At 39.8% G+C, this 21,691-nt stretch overlaps 1 protein-coding gene and 1 long non-coding RNA gene across 12 annotated transcripts in view; one reads left to right on the top strand and one right to left on the bottom strand.

Annotated features, from left to right (window-relative positions):
- Positions 1-21,691, top strand: part of FYN (FYN proto-oncogene, Src family tyrosine kinase) — a 140,081-nt gene that overhangs the window by 109,308 nt on the left and 9,082 nt on the right. For 6 of the 11 annotated variants that reach the window (XM_020805340.3, XM_020805343.3, XM_072997782.2 and 3 more), the window contains 6 exons: positions 633-736; positions 1,809-1,958; positions 11,620-11,784; positions 15,419-15,598; positions 19,900-19,976; positions 20,067-20,220. In XM_020805340.3, coding sequence (XP_020660999.1) covers positions 633-736; positions 1,809-1,958; positions 11,620-11,784; positions 15,419-15,598; positions 19,900-19,976; positions 20,067-20,220 — 830 coding nt within the window. Of the gene's footprint in view, positions 1-632; positions 737-1,808; positions 1,959-11,619; positions 11,785-12,219; positions 12,376-15,418; positions 15,599-19,899; positions 19,977-20,066; positions 20,221-21,691 lie in introns of all 11 variants that reach the window. The other 5 variants (XM_020805345.3, XM_078385001.1, XM_078385011.1 and 2 more) reach the window with 2 other exon arrangements.
- LOC140706668 (uncharacterized) overlaps positions 6,384-21,691 on the bottom strand; it is a 39,076-nt gene continuing 23,768 nt past the window's right edge. Inside the window, exon 2 of the long non-coding RNA XR_012086454.2 lies at positions 6,384-6,625. This is a non-coding gene — a long non-coding RNA (uncharacterized LOC140706668). The remainder of the gene's footprint in view (positions 6,626-21,691) is intronic.

Here is a 21,691-nt window from a genome sequence, read left to right on the forward strand (position 1 = left end):
ACTGCAGGTTAAATAGAGACATGTTTCTCTTTTGACTTCTGCTATACAATAGGACCCCCTTAACTGCAGGATCAGTATTTGCTAATTCACTTATACCCAGCCTGAAAATAGTAAAGATATTTTTTTAAAAAATCCCAAAAATATGTATTTCTAATGATGAAGTTACCAAAATGAACCACTAGAGTGAACCAAAGGCTAGCATTTGTTAGAGAAATATATTTCTATGATTTTGTTACCAGAACTGGCTACTAGACAGTACCAGAGACCATGCTATGTGTAGTGTCTCTACAATCATAGCGTTTGCTATAATCCCAGTTTTTTAGCATTCATGCGGGGTGCTTCGAACCAACCCCTTGCAGATGCAGGGGTCCTGCTGTATCAAAAGGTCAAGTCACCACAGGAAGCAGCATTGTAATTGTGGCTATTGCTGCCTCTCTTTTTTTACACTTTTCTCTATGATAAGAAGGAATCTGTACCACTTACTGTTCATGGAAGGACAGTTTTTAATTAGTAAACATACAGGAAAAACTCATAAATGATCTTTACATCTCTTTTGAAAAAGAGAGTTCAAAGTAAGCACTGCTCTTTACCTGCTGTTTCAAATGTATTGTCTTCCTGGTATTTTTGCTTAGGTGGTACTTCGGCAAGCTGGGACGAAAGGATGCAGAGAGGCAGCTGTTGTCATTTGGAAATCCACGGGGAACCTTCTTAATTCGTGAGAGTGAAACCACCAAAGGTACTATGGCTATATTTTAACTATTCAGCAGAAGAAAACAAATTGAAGCTAAACAGAGCAATAAACTGATCTCAAATAGCACCAATGTGTGGGACACTGAGCCTCGTAGCGCCGTGGTTAAATCACTGTACTGCAGCCAAAACTGCGCTCACGACCTAGGGTTCAATCCCAGGTAGCCAGCTGAAGGCTGACTCAGCCTTCTAACCTTCTGAGGTCAGTAAAATGAGTACCCAGCTCGCTGGGGGGGGGGCAATGTGTAGCCTGCATAATTAACTTGTAAACCACCCAGAGAGTGCTTGAAGCTCTATGGGGCAGTATATAAGCAGCACGCTTTGCTTTTTTGCTTTCATGTTCGTGCAACCTTTGAATGACAAAGTTAATTCTAGTATGAATTGCTAATGAATAACAGTCATATTCAATTCATTATTTCAGTACTGGATATGAATGTGTCATCCATAAATTATCTTCTTCAGTGCAGAAAATCAGCTGTAGAGTCCGTTGGTTGACTTGTCAAATTATGTATGTTTATGGAATTTTGCAAAGATGAAGAAAATAGAGTTTGCAAATGAAGACAAAGGAATCATGTTCAGATATGTTGTATTCATATTATACTTGTTCATTAGTTTTGGTTGAGTAATGAGGAAGCGTTTACTAGGCGTGACATTTGTGTTCAATAAATTGCCATGCAATTCAAGACTAGTGCTAGACCTTAAAACAGAAGTTAAATGTTGCTACAGATTCAAGCCTTTTCCCAGCCCTTAAAAATGCATATGTTAAATGTCATTTTATTCAGCATTTGGCTCAACACTATCACTATCATGGATCTTAAAATTCTGAAAAATGCATCAGCACTTTCTTATATCAACTAGGGTTGCCTTTTAATTCTTGTAGTAGCATTCTGTACTTAAATAGTGTGCCCTTTTTATGTCTTAATGATTATTTTTGTAATTATATTGGATAACTTGTTTTTGTTAGTACAATAATACGGTACCAAAAGAATCTGAATTGCTTTCAGGATGAATATCCCTATTTCCTTCATCTACATCTGAATTTTATTTTTCTTCTTAAATAGGTGCCTATTCATTGTCTATTCGTGACTGGGATGATGTGAAAGGGGACCATGTCAAACATTACAAAATTCGCAAACTTGATAATGGAGGTTATTATATTACAACCAGAGCACAGTTTGAAACTCTTCAACAGCTTGTTCAACATTATTCAGGTAATTTTGCAAAATTTTGGTAGATATTTTAGTGGTCTTTGAGATATAGATATAATCTGTTAGAATTTATTCCACAAAACACATTAAATGGATTTATTTTATTTTATTTTTCTTTTGTTCATTTTGCAAAATATTTATGGAAATAGATTCCATCAGCCTTCCACATAAGGGGAGCAAAGAAGGAACTTTTCCCCTTTGTACATATCTCAAACCAGTACATTCAATGTTTTTCATTAATTATAGCTACTATAAAGTAAAATCATGTGAAATACATGTTGCAGAGTTTTGAATTTTCGCTGAATTCCTCTTAGCTTAGACCTAAGTCTTCACAATCAACACTTACTTCAGTTCTCTGAAATTCATCACCAACTGTAGATGTACATTGTAGTCTACTTTTTAAAATCTCCAAAACCTGGTTATAAAAAGCAAGTGGCAGCATGTTATTGCTCTGATTATTAAGATTTAAAATCTAGTTGATATTCCCCTTATTTCTATCTGACTGCCAATTTGTGTGCATAAATAACCTTCTGTTAATTTTAGCCTAGTTTGAGACAAAACAGATGCTATTCTTCCCAGGAAATGTATTGACAGAATGCTGTTTATAGACCTGTGCATGCAGCACACACAAATTTAAATGACAGTTGGATTCTGCCCATTGGGTATATTGACTGTAATTGATCCAAGGATTTCAAGTGCTCTTTGCTACCAAAAGGCAAAAAAAGATAAAGCAATGAAAAGACACTTTAGGTATGCAGTTGCTCTTGGTTGCCTTGTCTGAACTAAATGTTCATTCAGCCTTTGAATTCCATGAATTTTGCAAGTTCTTTGCAAGTTTTAGATGACAGATATTAGCTCAGACTAGGGGTGTAAATCTTTGCTTCTTTCATTGTTGTAAGTCTTCAAAAGATTTATCCCCACTATGCAAGATTGAGATTGTTTTGTTTATTTTTGCCTTGGGGCATTTTTTGTGAAAAATCTGCAGAAGTGTTCTTGGGCAAAATGCTTGACTTTTGGATTTTAAAACTTAACTTTAAATACTATTTTTGATAGGAAAAAAATGAGGTTTTTAAAAATCTATTGCTGCTGCTGATGTGGCAATCTTTTCACTGTATCATTGAACAGTCAGACAGCGGTTTACCAATTTTTGCAGTGGGGTTTCTTCATTTATTGGGTACAAGGAAATTTGAAAGTATTCATTACCTCCTTAACTTATACTTTGTAATGGAGATCTTCCAACAGTAAAATCACAGCCCCATTTGAGAAAAAAGCCTCAATAAGCTGATCTGGTAAAACTTTCTTGGTACCTGATAAAACTCTAGAAATCATATTGGAATCCTGGAGATGAAAAGGACAGTTACAATATAGTGTTGCAATCACTTACGTAAAAGTCCTGTTGAGCTCAATGAGTAGACCTATAGAGGATTCCTTCCTCTTTAAAATGGATCTTTAAAAACTTGCTTTTAAGGTTGTTTCAGAAATTGCAATCCTAACTCCTTCAGTTCATCTGGGAAATAATGTACGCCAGGGGCAGACAGAGGACAGGCTGTAATATTGTGGTAGTTTTCCAATTTGTAACAGATCAGGAAATGTTTCTGGCTTGCACAGATTCAATGTCAGGAACAACAATATGCTGTCCTCTGCCCTCTCACCAAAGTGGATTACTGAAGTCAAGAAAACTTGAAGAAAAACAGGGATGTGTACTACTGGATGCAATGTCTTGAGCTGAGCTTTGGCTTTATATATTGTATGTCTTACTCCTCAATTCTCTGTCTACTGTCCTGGGTCACTGCTCTATACCTAGATCATGTTGGCAGGTCTTAGGTTCCCCTGAAAAGTCAAATAGGTCTCACAAGCTCCAAATTCCACAATGGTCCATTCTGCTAAGTCATAAGAACATAAGAAGACCCCTGCTGGATCAGGCCAAGGGCCCATCTAGTCCAGCTTCCTGTATCTCACAGTGGCCCCACCAGAGGAGCACACAGGACAACTAGATACCTGTCTCCAGATATCCCTTCACCTGCATCTAACATTTTGAAGTACCTTCCTTTTAAGCCTGGAGATTATACATCCCCATCATGGTTTGTAACCTGCAATGGACCTTTCCTCCAGGAATCTGTCCAATCCCCTTTTAAAAGGCATCTAGGCCAGATGCCATCACCACATCCTGTGGCAAGGAGTTCCACAGACTAACAACACGCGGGGTAAATAAATATTTTCTTTTGTCCTCACTCTCCCAACACTCAGTTTGAGTGGATGCCCTCTGGTTCTGGTATTGTATGAGAGGGAAAAGAGCTTCCCTCTATCCCCTTTATCCATCCCCTGCATAGTTTTATACGTCTCAATCAGGCGCCTTTTCTCTAGTCATTTCTGCATCCTAGAATGTTCAGTGACTTCTCTAAATGTTTTCTGCTTTCTGGGTTGTCTCTGAAATTGGTTGCAGAACTGAGAGGGCACGATAATAGGATGAAAGCCTTCTTGCCCTGAGCATTTCAACAAAATGGCAGTCACACCTTTCCAAAAGCTGCCCTTTTCTGTGGCATCTTTTGTTCTACACATGTTTGCTTGTTTCTTATTCTTCAATCTAGAGAGGGGAACAAACCAATGGTTCATTCCAATTTGTTTTTCAGCTGTTTGAACTTCAGCTCCCAGAATTGCACAGTCAGTATGTGATTCTAAGAAGTGTAGACAAAAAGCAAATTTTTCCTATTTTTGAGCAAAGCCAAACATTGATGTTTTCATTTGACCCGTTCCTCCTGTCCACTTCCTGCTCTAGTCATAGGGCAGTTTTTGCCAGCTTGATGTCCTCAGATGTTCAGGACTTCACCTTTTGTGATCCCTCACTGCTGACAATGGCCAAACCTTAAGGGAATTATATCGAAAATATCTGAAGGGAACCACACAGGGGAAGGCTGTAACAATATTTGTTAACTGTATTCCTGTACAACAGTCATTCTCAACCATTTTTGGACACAGCCATAAACACGATATGAAAGAAATATAGGCCAAATCAGGATTGTGTAAGTCACATAACAAACCTTATAAGGTGGTATGTGAAGAATTATTTCTAGTCTGTGGCTCCCTTCAAGTGTGCCAAGGCCTCAGTTGGGAATGGCTGCTTTATTTAGGCAACGCTCAAGTATCCTATGAAATCTGACCAGGTAGTGTTTATATGCTTTCTTTAAATTACCTGTGCTTGTTCTTCAACAATACGTATTCTGATCAACCAGTGCTACAAGTTTGCGAATTCTAAACTGACAGCATTGGTTCATGTTTACTGCATATTTGTGTGCTTTAGGAAATACAAAATTGTGAAAGTCTGATGCAAAGCTACTGCATAAGACTTGCAGACCCCCCCTAAAAGTACATATTCACTGAAAATAAAACACATAACCTTTTATCAGCTATTATCTTCAGCACGTTTCTTATTCAGAAACCTAATCATACTTTAACATGCTAATTATAATTATAAAAGTTATAATTACAGTATTTAAGTGTTTTACAAGCAATAATGAAAGTAATCTGTTTAGTATTATTTTGGCATCATTTTATCTCTGTGTAATATTGGAGAAACCACTATTCAATATACATATATAGACATATGTGGCCTTCTTTCTTTGCTTGGCCCAGTGTTGTACTAACTGAAGATAGTCTTACAATCTATACTTCCACTATTTTAACACTAATACTACATATAATTCTCAAGCATTCCTTCCTGTTTTCTGTTGCATCAAAGCCCTCCATTTTGCTTCTGAGGTCTATTTATTCCATCTAAGTGCAGCCTTTCATATGCTAATGGTGTATTTCTTCTTGCCTCATTGCCTTTGTTGGTATAGTGCTGGGATTCTCATCCAGGAAAGATTTTTTAATGGCTAGTAGGAAAATCCTTTGCTTCATAGACATTGGCTTCTTTTGGCTGCCCAGCTAGACACTAGGCTGACTGTTTCAAAACAAAATGTGAATATGAGGCAGGAGAGAACACAGTATCTAGCCACTACTGGTCAACAACCAAAGGAAGGGAAGCCTCCTCAAACTTTGCAGTGGCCCTTTTGAGGGCTGCTGTAGCAGAGAAAATTCTCTGCTGCACTGTGCAGGTGTTGTACTGGTGAAAGAACAAGATCACCCTCTTGGGGTACAACCATCATACCCCCCACACAGAATACTGCTGGCCATTTACCATCAGTGTGTCCACATGCCCCAGTGTGTACCACTGCCTAGTACAGCTACTTTCAACAGAGGTCTGCTCTTAAAGAATCAAGACTCCATGCTCCATTGGTGAGTTGTCTGTGGCAGCCATTGAGAGTTTTCTGCCAAGCTCCACCAGGTACCATGAGACAGAACCCACAGATTCTTCCCAGTTTACTTTCCCTTCTTAGATCTAATCAGCATACTTTTTTAGGAATAACAAAAACAAAATGAAAACAAAAATGTTATGGCATCTTTAAGATTAACAAAATTTGTTTTGTTTTGAATTTTTGTGGGTTTCACTCCACTTCTTCATATACAATCCACTTCTTATTCTGTGTCTGAAGTGGATGGAGTCTGAAGCTCACAATGAACTGGACTTGTTAGTATTAAAAGTGCCAGAACACTTTAGATTTGTTTTTATTCTTGCCACATAGTGTAACAGTCCATAATTCAACATGTGCAGTCTTCCTCCTGGCCTTGCCCTGTAGAAGAACAGGAAAATAAATTATTTCAAAGTATTGAGGATTTTTCTCTACTTAATTTTTTTGGCAACACGTCGAACATTTCTGATAGTGAATAGAGACATAGTAATTTTAAAAGTTATTTTGAACATGTCCAAATGATTTGAGCATAATAATTAGTGATGGGCATGAATCTAGATCAGGGGTCAGGGAACATTTTTACCTTTTACCCCCCAAAAAATTTATATACGCCGACATTACCTCCTTGATTTGAAAGGAAGGAAATCATACATTATTTGAATTCAAAATCTTATTGAATCTATTCAAAATTACTTTGAAAGCTTCAACTTGCTTGAAAACTTCAGGTTTTGGAGAAATGATGTTGCTTCATCTTGGATATGAGAGCATCAATATTGGGGCTCTGCTCATCCTCATTACCCCCAGGTTTTTCATTTTTACCCCTTTTGGGGTAATTTACCCCTGTTCCCTGACCACTGATCTAGATCATTGTATTATGCTACTGGCACTACAGGTGCTGCATGGTCCCGTTCCCCCATCACCCCAGCTGGATTCCCCCACTCACCAGCCCGTGTGTGCTCCACTCCTCCTCTTTGGTCCTTTCACAGTCATGGTAGGAGCCTGGACTTCTCCACCTCCTCCAACAGCTGCCCACCCAAAGGCAGCACTGCAGCAGTCCCTGGCCCACCTCCTCATCTGAGTGGGCAGCTGCTGGAGGAGGTAGAAAAAGTAATTCAGTGCTCTTCCCATGACTGGCGAAATTACCAAAGAGGAGGAAGACTAGAGTGTGCACCGACTGGTGAGGGGTGGAATTTACCCTGGGGGGTGGGGGGAAGGGGGGACTGCGCAGCACCTGTGGTGCCAGTACAACAATCCAGCACAATCCAACAATCTGGATTCGTTCCCATCTCTGATAATGATGAATAAATCACACATTCCAAAAGGTCCAGGCTGCTTCTTCCATAGGTTGAGGCTGCTTTGATACATTCTTTCCTCTGCCTCCAGTATCCATTTATCTCATCCTAGAAATGATTCTGCAGACTACTGGAAAGGTGGGGTGGTGGGAATGCAAGGATCATGTTACTGGAAAAAAATTGAGGAGTAGGAAGGCCTTGTGTAGTAGAAGAGGTGGATAAATCAGCCTATAATGATAACTGCAACAACTATGGCAGCAGATGCTGGTGTGTTTGTAGGCTGTGGGGATGGGGTGAGTGGGAAGATGGCGGTATAAAAAAAATCCAAGAGAGGCAAAACTGTAGACTAGTGCTTAGAAATGAAATGTAATTATGATCTATGATCAGTCTAGAATACTCATCTTGAGGCCTAAAGTATTTTTAGCAGTAGCCACACCAGGTGGCTTGAAGGAACTGTTGGTGACTTCAGCTCGAGAAGACAAGCAGCTGGACTGCTAACTGGAACTGTTAAACCTGTCATGAAACAAGTGTACTTGCCTTCCAGTCCATTTCTGAGTACAGTTGAAAGTGTAGCCTTTTCACCTCTGACATTCTAAATGGTTTGGAGCTCAGCACAAACCTGCCAAACTTCTTCATAAAGCATCTCTGGATTCCCACACAAAGAAACAAGCCAACTTGATTGTGGCTGTCAAATGTTCTCTGCAGAGAATTTGCCTGGAACTGAGTCATATCAGAAGGAAGGCATGCAGTTTGTCATGGCCTTCTATATCTTAAGGTCAAATATCATATTATACATACCTCATTTTTTAATTGAGTTGGGGTGTCTTTTTAAGTGAAAGCAATGCTGGTAGCCTACTCAGCAAGAGTTAGGTAAAATATTCTAAAATAAATTTATAACATGAAAGTATCTCACTTCTTTGCTCTCCCCCCTCCCCCACATTTCTGAATGTGTCAAGTTTCTGCCAGAAGGCAGACTGGAGATACCCTGTTTCCCTGAAAATACAGTGGTGCCTCAACCTACGGCCATAATCCGTTCCAGAAGATGGAGGTAACTTGAAATGGTCGTAAATCGAAGTACCATTTCCCATAGGAATGCAATGAAATGCAATTAATCCGCTCTGGCCGAAGAAAAAAATCACCAAAAAAAATATCATTGAACGACTCATTGGAAATGCGATTAATCCCTTCCGGCCGAAGGGGGGGGGGGAGAAAAGCATTCAAGCATGCAAGACCCATTTGAACTGCACAGAAAACAAACTGAGCAGATCGGAAATGCACAGAGAATAAAGGGGGCAGGTCAGAAATGCAAAGAAAACAAAGGAAAAAGCAAGGGAAGCATACAGGTCCCATTGGAAATGGGGGGGGGCAAAAAGCAACCAGACCCCCCCAAGATCCATCAGAAATGGGGGGAAGCCAAAAAACAAACCCCCAAGACCTATTGGAAATGGGGAAAACCCCCATAAAGCAACCAACCCCCCCAAAGCCCATCGGAAATGGGGGGGAAGCCAAAAAACAAACAAACCCTCCAAGACCCATCAGAAATGGGGGGAAAACCCATAAAGCAACCAAACTCCCCAAGACCCATCAGAAATGGGGGGAAGCCAAAAAACAAACTACCCAAGACCCATCGGAAATGCGGGAAAACCCCCAAAAAGCAACCAAACCTCCCAAGACCCATCGGAAATGGGGGGAAGTGAAAAAACAAACAACCCCCCAAGACCCATCACAGCACAGAAACATAACCCCCCAGCTCAAAACCATGCTGCAAAAATACCCAGAACAGTTTTTAAAAAGCAGAAAACAGCACCTTACCTTACCAGGCAGCCCGAAGCCTCCCTGCAAACACACACAGATGCTCACTCAAAAGCAGAAGGAGGCAGTCCCAAGCCTCCTCCGACGCACACTCTCTAACTGCTGGGGCGAAAGATCTATAAAGAAGCAGCCTCATCACCACCTACAATTAAAAATTTGCATTTCCCGCCTTTTTCCCCTGCCTTTTTTTGTTCGTAAGTGGAAGCTCCAGTTGCAAGTAGAAGCAAAATTTTCCAGCCGGAGCTGGTCGTAACTCAGAATGGTCATAAGTAGGGATGTTTGTAAGTCGAGGCATCACTGTACCACCTAACCTGAAAATAAGCCCTAGTATGATTTTTTAGGATACTTGTAATATAAGCCCCATCCCAAAAATAAGCCCCACTTAAGTGAAACCCTGCCCTCCAGCACTGTGCAGCAACCAGAAGAAGATGACATGACTGCATTTGAATAAATGTAAATTGTTTTACAGGAAAAAAATTAAACATCCCCTGAAAATAAGCCCTAATGTGGTTTTTTGGAGCAAAAATTAATATAAGAACCTGTCTTATTTTCAGGGAAACATGTATATATATATGAAATGTGTGTGCGTGTGCATGTGTGCATAAATACACACAAAGCTATTACAAATTTTCACTTAAGGCATTTCAGATTTGTTTCTTGACATCTTTTCAACATATCCATGGTGCCAATAAATGAAAAATGGCAGGTATATCACAGTAGCGTAAATGAAGGCATCTGAGAGATAATGGCAATCCATGATTTTAAAACAGCCTCTTCCTGCCTTCTGATACATTGACATGTGTGGAAGATTGTGTTCAGTTGATCAAACCAAAGGAACAATTTATATTCCTAGGGTGAGATAAATGGATTTTGAAGGCAAATTTGTGCAAAAGTTTTCCAGGAGGACATGCCATATGTGAATTCAGACACTGTAACAGAAAATATGCTGCACATGTTAGGAATCCTGTTTATCTCTGTCTGCGTTTATTGATGCTGGTGTAAGAATTTAGCCATATAAATCCAATAGGGAGAAATCCTTTTCCAAAAGAGAGAGGTTGGAGTAGAGAGTGCACACTTAAAACTCACTTATTTTTCTGGACCATGATTAAAAATATGGGAGCATGTCTGCAGCGGCCAAGTGCTCTCTGCTTCCCCCCCCCGCCCCCAGATCACAGGGCCTCAGAGGTTTCTAGGCTTCTGTTCCTATCAGCCTCACTCAGCATAGCTTGTGAGGGGCAGCTGCAGTCCAAGCAAGTTACCCACCTCTGCTGTAATAGTCGTTTTTATTACTAAGTCAGTCCACTTTGGGGAAACATAAAAGAGGCTTTACTGTGTTAACATGCAGGGAGAACAAAGAATCCAAGAGTTAAGGTACAGCTGCACGTGGGGGTATGTCTTATAGGTGGATGGTGAAAACCATTGTTCACAAGTACGAGCTGTTCTGCAGTCTACCATGAGAAAATCTTGGCAGTGGTGATGTAACTGGTATATCTTCTGAGCAAAATACATCTGTGCAGCCAGATATAAGGAACTGTTCTTGATAGCCCAGGCAATGGTGCAATTTTTTCCTGGATCTGTTCCCAGCTACAGTAGACTTCCATGTGACTGATGGCCATTTCTGCTGATACTTAAAATAATAGAAAAATAGAAAAAGCTTCTATAAAGAAGGACAGCATCCTTTCCTGAATGTTCAGAGGAAAAACAACTGCAAACATTACCAACTTACCTTTTTTTAAAAAAAAAAATCTAGTAAATGAACTGCTGGATAGCTCAGTGATTTAGGTCTGGGAGTTCAATTCCCCTGCTGTGCTTCCTTGACAGGCCCTGAACTCAATTATGCATACGGTCCCTTGCAGCTCTGCAGGTCTAAGGTTATTATATTATATAATAATATGTAACTTAAAACAGTTTTATGCAATTCAGGTTCATATAAAAGCCATAAAATTAAATTGGAAGATGTTGGGTTGAGAATCACTATATTTTAGAATGAGTAGTTATACCTACTTCATGTTGGCATAACTGGGAGATAATTTACTTAATCATTAAAAACACTGTATTACTTCCCTTGTTTTAATATAGAAGTCCGGAAGTACGATTTCAAAAAAAGTTTGAGGTGTTGGATGTGATCGTTAGGCTTTTTTTAAACTTTATTTTTGAACTGCCACTAACAAACAATGCAACTTGTTTACTAGCTTTATTTTCCTTGCCTGCTGTGTTTGTTTCATGTTTGTTACTCTTTTCTTTCCCTGTGCTTCACTTCTGCTTCGCCAGAGAGAGCTGCAGGTCTTTGCTGCCGCTTAGTAGTCCCTTGTCATAAAGGAATGCCAAGGCTTACTGATCTGTCTGTCAAAACCAAAGATGTCTGGGAAATTCCACGAGAATCACTACAGTTGATCAAGAGACTGGGAAATGGGCAGTTTGGGGAAGTATGGATGGGTATGCAGAGAAAACATTTATTATTTGTTTTGAATCAGCTCCCAGCTTTGGGGACGAGTACAGAAGATGGAATGTGGAAACAAAATAAGTCACATTCAGCAGCGCAAAAGAGTAAATGTCGTTGACCTTCATTACATTGGAAAACAGGCTGCAGAACCTTCATTATAAGCAATGGTGTCTAGTGAAGAAGAAATAAGGAAACCTGACATCCTATGCTCCCCTGGGGCAAGTGGCAAAGTTTGAGAAACGACCGCCACCTTAATAACAAGCTTGCACCATTGACATATTTTGGTTACATGGAGATTTGTGAGGATCTGATGTCTAGAAATTAACTAAAGACATGAAATGAAAAGAAATAAAAGCACCTTCCATCTTTCTCTGTGCATGTTGTAACTATGTGGATTATATTTCTTTTATTAATTTCCTTTCCTGTAGAGAAAGCTGATGGTTTATGTTTTAACTTAACTAAGATTGCATCGAATTACACTCCACAAACTGTCGGATTGGCTAAGGATGCATGGGAAGTTGCACGTGATTCATTATTTCTGGAAAAGAAGCTGGGTCAGGGCTGTTTCGCTGAAGTGTGGAGTGGTAAGGCAGCGGAAACTGTTCTGTTTGGGATACATAACATAAAGTCATCATGAAAGGAGTTGGTTTCAGAATCTAGTGAAAGTGTGTTGCCATCTGAATTTAAAATTTTGAGATGGCTCCTTTGTGGGCAAGTCTAGTCTGTGAACTTGTGTAAATTTCCAGATACTGAGAGACTATCTTATTTTTCCATGTATAAGACTATACTTTTGTCTAAAAAAAATGAGGATCGTCTTATACACAGAAGTAAGCTGAGGAGAAAAAACAAGTGGGGGGTGAACGCATGGATCAAAGTGATCCTGCAGGGCTTTGATCCCTGCTTCCCCTCCACTTGCTAAGCCTTAGCAAAAGGAAAGCAGGGATCAAATTGCTGCAGGATTGCTTTGATCCCTGCTTTCCCTTCTGCTTGCTAAGTCCCATGGGGCTTAGCAAAAGGAGGGGGGAAGGATCAAAGCAATCCCATGGCTGTATAAGGGGAAATGGATCAAAATGATTGTGCAGTTGTGAGATTGCTTTGATCCCTTTCCCCCTCCTTTTGCTAAGCCACACAGGGTTTAGCACAAAGGGAGAAAGCAAGGATCAAAGCCATCCTGCAGCACTTTGATCCTTTTTACCCTACATTTTGCTAAGCCCCACCTAGATTTTTTAATTTTGGGTTAGAAAAGTGGGGGGCGTCTTACACATAGGGGTGTCTTATACACGGAAAAATGCAGTACATTAAGTGTTCTTAGATGACCCAAGAAATAGATTTTGGGCTGGGCAAAATGCCTATGACATCCTCTAATTTGTAGTAGGTCTTACTAGAGGTTTTGTAGCACAAAGTAAAGCAAAACTGCCAGGTGTGGGCTGCCCTAATACAAATCAGTGATGTGATCACCTCTGGAATATTATGTACAGCTTTGGTCTCTACACCTGAAAAAAAAGATAATTTCAGAGCAACCAAAAAGTAACCAAAATGATCAGTGGACTGGAGCAATTCCTTTATAAAGAAAGATTACAACGTTTGGATCTGTTTGCCTAAAAAAGTATGAACAGAAGGACACATACAAGAAGTGCACTAAATTGCACATGGTGTAGAAATAATGGGTGGAGAGAAGCCTTTTGCCCACATGTAAGATAGGACTCTGTTTGGTATTATGGATTCTGTGGATCCTGTTGTCCATGGAAGATAAATCGTGGGAACAAGAAGTACTTCACACAGCACAGAGTTCTGGAATTCACTGCTAAAAGGTGTAGTGACAGTTGCTAACTTGAACAGCTTGATAGGGAATTGATAAATCTATGGAGGTTGATCAACAGCAGTGGGCACGTTTTATTCCTGAGCTTTTCCACACACAAATGGCTTTCAAATATTATGGAAAGAAGAAAGCAGTGCACTAGGAGAAACTGTTGTGAGGAAAATAGATTCTTCTGTCTTCAGGAGCCTCATGGCATCATGTTTAAACTACTGTACTGCAGCCAAAACTATGCTCATGACATAGGATCAATCCCAGGTAGCTGACTTGAGGTTCACTCAGCCTTCCAAGGTAAATTGAGTGCCCAGGTTACTTGGGGCAGGGAGCAATGCATAGTCTGCATAATGAAATAGTAAACCACCTAGAGAGTGCTTTAAAGAGCTATGGGGCAGTATATAAGTAGCACACTTTGCTTTAATAGTGAGTGGCCTCATGTAATATACAGGACTCTCCTCACATCACAGACAGGTCAATTGAACAAGGTTTATCCTAAGCAACCTTCACAGTGTTTTATTTCTCTTATGAGCACTACCCATTGTACAGCGTATGTGAGGATTTCGAAAGAGCAACCTGTATTAGTCTGTCTCAGCCAGTTGGCAAAAAGTAAATTAAAAGTAAAAAGAGGAGGAAAGGCAAAATTCCACTTCTTCGGATGCAAAGAGTGCAGATACTGTGCCAATGTATTTATAAAGGTCCTGGTGAGAGTTGTGGCCAAGTGAGGATACAGATAATGGACAAAGCGGCAATGCTTCTAACAAGAATAGGACCGTGACGCTATAAAATCTGTGTTAATGAACCATTGTCACTTTGTCTATTACCTATGTGCTCCTTCGGTTGGGGTGGGTGGGTATGTATAAATATAGAGGCATAGTATTTGTTTGCACTCTCTGAATTTAAGGTAGTGGATTCTGATCTACAAAAAAAGCTTACATGGAAGTAAATATATTACTTTGTTCTGCTTTCTCTCCTTCCTGCCCCTTTCTTTTTGTCAGCATGTGTGAGGGACTGCATTAAGGACTGCCTTGAAATATCAGCAACACACTCCCTTCTGTGATGCAGTTTACTGACCGTTTTTCTACCTCAAAATAAGTGTATTTTATTTCAGAACACCACACAATACAACGAAGGACAGTGACTAAGTCAAACAATCTTTGGATTGGAAACAGTTCATACATTACAAAAAATCCAATTAAGCAGGTGTATGAACCTCTGCATTACCATGTTTATAATTTCTGGTTCAATGCAGAACTACTTTGGACAAAAGACTGTGAATATCATATCTGTGGTTTTAGATTTTTTATTAAAAATACTTTATGTACTTTGCCCAGGGCTATATATACTTCACTAGGAAGTCCCTCAGCCTGAATGAGCTAATTTTATCATTGAAACATTAATCAGCACAATTTAATCCACTATGTTCTACTGATTTGTGCAATGTGTTCATAATACAGAACCCTTTTTAGTAATAGAAGCAGATAAATGAAAAGCTCAGTGTTACTTCTCAGCCATATAGTACATTTATGAAACAGATAAGGCTAAGATATAGTCTTCTTGGTCTCAGTGAGCATTATGACTGAGGAAATTAAAACTAGCATCCCAGGGCCCTGTAGTTACTAAAGGAAAAGGATGGAAGAAAGCAGATAACCAAAATTCTACAGCTGCATAAGTGTTCCCCACGTTTAAATATCACACTTTCTGACCTTTACCATTCCTATACTTTAATATTTGCAGTACTTCAAGTAGCATCCTGTGACTTCTCCAGCTATAGGGGGTTATCAATTAACAGTATTTGTTGATGATTATTTTTGTAGGTACTTGGAATGGGAATACTAAAGTGGCAATAAAGACACTGAAACCTGGCACAATGTCCCCAGAATCTTTCCTGGAGGAGGCTCAGATCATGAAAAAGCTAAAGCATGATAAATTAGTCCAGCTTTATGCTGTGGTATCTGAAGAACCTATCTACATTGTTACAGAGTATATGAGTAAAGGTATGTTAAATTTGCTCCTTCCTTAATAATAGCTTGACATGTAATAGTAAGCATCCTTTAGTCTCGAGAGACTATGGTAGCGTGCTCTGTATGGAGGTCTTGGAACAGCGTCTAGTGTGGCTGAGAAGGGCAATTCGAGAGTGACAATCTCTTCCACATTGAAGACAAATATAATCTGTCCCCTGTCCAGCTCCCTGATTTTGCTTGTTTTGGGACTGCCTCTTTGCCTCGGCCTGCTGTACAAGTGTCTCTTCAAATTGGGAGAGGCCATGGTGCACCGCCTGCCTCCAGGCTGAAAGCTCAGAAATCAAGGTTTCCTATCTGTTGAGGTCCGTTCCTAAGGCCTTCAGATCCCACTTGCAGATGTCCTTGGGGCGATTTCTCTGCACTAATTCTCCATACAAGAGATCCTTTGGAATCCGACCATCAGCCATTCTCACGACATGCCCAAGCCAATGTAGACGGCACTGTTTTAGTAATATATACGTTAAAAATTCCAGCTCATTCTAGGACTACTCTATTTGGAACTTTGTCCTGCCAGGTGATACCAAAAATGAAATGTAAATGAAATACTTCACTGGGTTGTTCATAGGATTGTTAAAACCAGATTAATGACACAATTTTTTCACCCACTGGTTGGAGTCCTTTCAATCACTTACGCTGATGTAAATACAGTGATTTAATTTGTAGTAGCAAATTGCTTCTAGTTATCAAGTCGCTGCTTGTATTGCTCATCACATGCCAGTCATGTGGGATGAGGCACAACCAAGGATACAAGCAACAACTTATTAACTAGTGGTAGTTTGCCAGTGTGATTTATTCCATTGCACTCCTGCCAGTGTAAGTGATCGAATTTTGGCTGCTATGTTGGAAAAGGCCTGGTTAAAGAGGCTAAAATCCCATCCAGCATTTTAAGAACAGAAAGGGAACTTATTCAAAATCACTAGTGGGGATTTTTAAAATTCTTTTTTCTTTAATTAAACAAAGCCTAGAATTCCAAAATCAATTGTCACTTTAAATCTTATTTATTGATTATGAATACAAAATAAAGCTGAACTCAGCACTAATGATTTGTGACGATATTCCTTCATTAATCTTTCTCTGTCTTCCCAATTTTGTCTTGCGCGGTATGCTACACAGGCACGTTTTTTTTAGGTTTCTTTACACTTGTATCTGAAGGGTTTAAGGTCTTGAGACTTTGTGTCACATTTTATCTCCACTCCTTGAGATAATTGATTTCATACATTTTTTCTTGATGCAGAGGAAAACAAAATGTATATAGATCTTTTTTTTCTGCCACATTTTATTATACAGTACTAGCCAATTCTATGGGGTAGGTGAGACTGAGAATGTCTGGCCCAAGGTCCGTCTGTGAGCTTTGTCACTGTAGGGAGATTTGAACCTGAATCTTTGCAGCTCAGTTCAGTGCACTAATTGCATTATACCCCATTTGTATAAAAGTAAAGTCTCGTGAATATCATGCCTTGATGAGACTCCGTAACTCTGCCTGTTTTTGTTTGTTTGTTTGTTTTTCTAAATCTGATGTTTTATCAACTAACCCCAATCAGTAATGGTGCAAGCTCTGCTAATTCACAGGTGTGTGCTTGCTGCCTCCCTGTGTTGTTGTCCATGTTTCCAGGGCAAGGGCTTGAAGATTTGGCCCAGCTACCACATGTTGTGCCTCAGATTCTATACTACATGTTTTGCTGTGGGTAGTTACTCAGCTATCAGAGGTAGCATAGGACCTAATTTGTTTACACATTGTGTATATATATAAAACAACCTTTAATTAATTAGAGGCGAAAATCCAGTTAAGAAAACCCATGTCTATGAGGGCAATTGTGTTGTGCTTTCTCTCCTGGTGAGCTGTCCTCCCCTGAAAGGAGAACAGCCTGGGGGATGGGGACATTTCCATGTGTGCCTTAAGTGCATAAGTCAGTGGGATTCTGGTCAGAGAGTCCAGGTTAAACATAGTCTACTTGCACTGTGATATCCAAATTCTCCTTTATCCCTATATAATTGTGCATGTATCTTTTTTTGTTTTTTTCCCTATGCCTACTTCATTGTGGCTGACTATCTGGCAAAGCATGACTCTGTTTCAAATTGCTAAATATAAATGGTGATACTAACATATGCTGTTAGATATTTTAAAGTGTGTATTTACTTTGTTGTCTGGGGTTTTTTTGCACTCTTTCTTCAGCCGCTCTGAGCATTTCATTACAGGCATTTTAAAATACAAATTAGCTTCAGTTTTTTTGTCCCACCACCATTTCTTTTTTAGGTCAAAATTTATTTTTAAAGATATATTCTCAGAGTTTTAGTATGTCATATATTACATGAAGACATGTATGATTCTGTTATTTATGATTCAGAGCATGAAACCTTACCTTGTAAGGAGAGAGAAAGAGAGAGAGGCATGGTGTGGGTTATATTTATTTAAAGAGTACAGAAAAAAATTGCCCAACCAAACCTTTGTTTGATTGCATTGGCAATGCAAGTAGTCCTTTGATTTTCTGAATCTACAGGTTGTATCAGTGACGTAGTCACAATCCCACTTCTGTGGTTCCAAATCATGTTTTCCTCTTTTTGTTGCTTATATCCAGATTCTCATACATACCTGGTTCTGAGTCCAATGACACACATTATTTCCATGCATATATTATTGTAATGTTCTGAGACACTATCTCATTGTTGGTGATCAGTGTGCCCTCTAATTTTCAGCCGTGCTGGGCAAGTCTCTGCGTCTCTCTCTTTCTCTCTCTTTCTCTCTTGCATCTCCACCCCATGTGTGCACGCAACTCTGAACCTTCACTTGCGGGGTTCCATCACAACTGGAACCTAACGCAATCGCTGCATGGAGGATGAAGACAGCTGTGCAGAGGGAAGTGGAGTTGTGTGTATGTACGCGTGCACCCAGCTTAGTGGGAACCTTATTGGTGATCAAATCCAAACCTAAGACATATATCCTATAAATTAACCATTCAGTTTTCTGATGAAGCTGATGGAGAGGGAAAGGGAAGAAATTTCCCCTCCAGTCTCCCATGTGCTCTCAAATACTGTGGCAGAGGTTTGCAGACTGTCCAGAACAAATCTGGGGAAGGGGGGTTTGGCAGATTCCAAGTAGTAGGAAAGGAAGGGGAAATTATGCAAGTGGAACCTATTTCTGTAATGCTGGATTTTCCCTCTAACTTTTAGGCTGAATGCTATCCGTAGTATCAGACATTTGTCTAGCAAAAGAGACATGATCTAAATACTCAAGGTTTTCCATACAAAATGGATGACAAGTACACAATCATTACATGACACAGAGACTTAAATCCTATTGCTTTGTGACACAAAAAGCATAACATTCATTTGTTCCTAGTTCGCAATTAATAAGTCTCTGCTGGGATTATCAGGGTGTGCATGCTTGCTGGTTTGGTGCACACTCAGAAATCCCAGCAGGGACTCATTAACTGCCAGCTAAGAGTGACTGAACATTATGCCTTTTGCATAATCAAGCAACAGGATTTCAGCCAGAGACATTTTCCCAGTTTTCCCAGGGATGGCATATTTGCCCAGTGGTCACATTTTCAGTACTTTACTAGTGATATATCTTTCCTTAACTAAGAGAGATATTGCTTTGCTTTGCTTTGCTTTGCTGGGATTTAATTTCAAACTAATGTTGGAAGGTGAAGGGTTTTCTGTCTTTGACCTTAGCACTGCGTCTTGAGCATCTCATACTGCCTTGAATGGAAACGGTTATTGATTTTCCATTTCCTAAAGCAATTGGATCCCGATTCCTTGAATTTGCTGAGCTCAGGCATTGTTCTAGCCATTTTTTCCATCAGGCAATGCTTAACTAACTGGCCTTTCAAATACAGTACATTCTGTATACAGGAGGTCTCTACAACATATTGTTAGCTGGTGGAAAGAAATCATTTTAATGATTTAGTGATGACGAGGCACTGCCAGCTGCTTAATTTTTTAAAAATGTACATGCAGAGTGGTTGATTTCCCTTATAAAATTGTTTTTTGTTGTCTTTGTTGTGATTTTAAGCAGATTTATATGGAGTAGAACTCCATGGATTTGATATACCAATAGGCAAAAGCCAGTCATTAAAAAACAACAGTTAGTCTCTGTTTCCCTAAAACTCTGCTTGGGAGGGTTGGACTGTGTTCCAAAATAGTATATGAGAGGAGAGTGGGACTGTGTAGGAGAGAGAATCCCTTCCCCTCCCTTCTACCTGCAGGGATATCTTACTGTTCAGCATCTAGTAGACACTAAAATTCTTTACAATCCCTTCTGTATTGCATTGCAGGAAGCTTGCTAGATTTCTTAAAGGATGGAGAAGGAAGAGCCCTAAAATTGCCAAACTTAGTGGACATGGCAGCACAGGTAAATCTTATATATAGTTAGCAGTGCTTTTGTGTCTATACTCTGTGCTCGTTGTTAAGCAGAGTACATTGTGTGTCATAAATTTAACAGGTTGCTGCAGGAATGGCTTACATCGAGAGGATGAATTACATACACAGAGACTTGCGTTCTGCAAACATCTTGGTGGGAAATGGTCTAATATGCAAGATTGCTGATTTTGGATTAGCAAGATTAATCGAAGATAATGAATACACAGCCAGACAAGGTAGGATCAGTAAAAAAAAGAACAACATACAATCTTGACTTGCAGCTTTGAAAATGCCATCTGTTAATGGTTTTCCCCATGCTTAGTTATCTGGAAAAATCAGAACTAACATGAGATTCAATACCATGTGCCAGAAGTGGGTGAAGCTCAGCCCATGGAGTGCATGGGGATTCCCCAAGCTGTTTTGCAGCCCCTAGGGATCCTCACATGTCTTGAAGTTAAAAAAAGAAGAAGAAATTGGTCAAAACTGTGTTTTTCTATAAAACGATTAGTGGAAAATATTGCAGCCAGTATTGTAGCCACTGGTTGTGATGTTCTAGAACAGGCTTGTCCAACCTGTGGCCCAAGGCCCGCATGCGGCCCAGGTCAGCTCATAATGCGGCCCAGTGCAATTTTTAATTTTTAAAGAAATTCCAAAGTTTCAAGTTACACTGCCGGCGCTTGCGGCCGGAATGTGGCCAGGGCATGTCACAACAGTAGAGGGGGAGAGAGAGAAGGAAAGGAGTGGGAGGGGAGGGGACAGGGGGGCTGCGTGACTGCATTGCGCCGTCCCCGTCAATAGGTGGACCCCCTCCCGGCCCCATAAAGCCGCCAGAGTCGAAGCTGGCCCAAACCAAATTTCATCTTCTAATGTGGCCCAGGGAAGGTGAAAGGTTGGACACCCCTGTTCTAGAAGTTATAGTCCAAAAAATGAACATTTCCTATGTCCAGCTTTGCAAAAATTATGAAATATCTAATGTTATTTTCCTGGATTTGGAAAAATGGGTATTCATGCAGTGCATTTGTTGATAGTTAACTTACAAAAGGGATATTAAGGAGTATGAATTTAGGAATTATGAAAAAAATAATCCTCAAATTTAAAATAATTTTGATGCAGGTTGTTATATAGATTTTAACTGGAGGCTTTTTCAGATTCTGTCTGGCTTATAGTTTCTTAACATCAGAGGGGGCTGGCAATAGCATTATAGTACTAGAGAGCTGTTGTTGGTTGTTTTTTTTTTTACTTTTTCCCCTCCCTTGTCCCCTCCCATGACCATAGATCTTCCACGGGGATGCAGCTAATAGGTGTTGTTGTTTATCTAGCGAGCCACAGTTCCTGTAGCAATTGTGGCAGAGAAAGTGTGATCTAGACCAGTAGGAGACAGGAGGTATTCACCCCATGAAGAGCTGAAGGTCCTTCAGAAACACTCGATTTCTTTTTCCCTCATCACTTGGTGTTTTGGGTACTTGACATTAATAGGGTACACTTCCTCCCTCCACCACTGTGCAGAAACTCCCTTGAATCCCTGAAGGCACTGCTAAAGGAAGCAGATGGTTTTAAGATATCCATCTCCTGTAGGTTTATAAGACATTTTGGTATTATTAATTCAGCCTTCTGGGATTTTAAATGTTTTTCTAACATTTACACTGACTATTTTTAAGAACAGAATAGAGTTATAAATTTGACTCATTTCCTATAAATAATGTGCAA

This window comes from Pogona vitticeps, chromosome 1 (genome assembly GCF_051106095.1).
Source record: "Pogona vitticeps strain Pit_001003342236 chromosome 1, PviZW2.1, whole genome shotgun sequence".
NCBI classification, from domain to species: domain Eukaryota; kingdom Metazoa; phylum Chordata; class Lepidosauria; order Squamata; family Agamidae; genus Pogona; species Pogona vitticeps.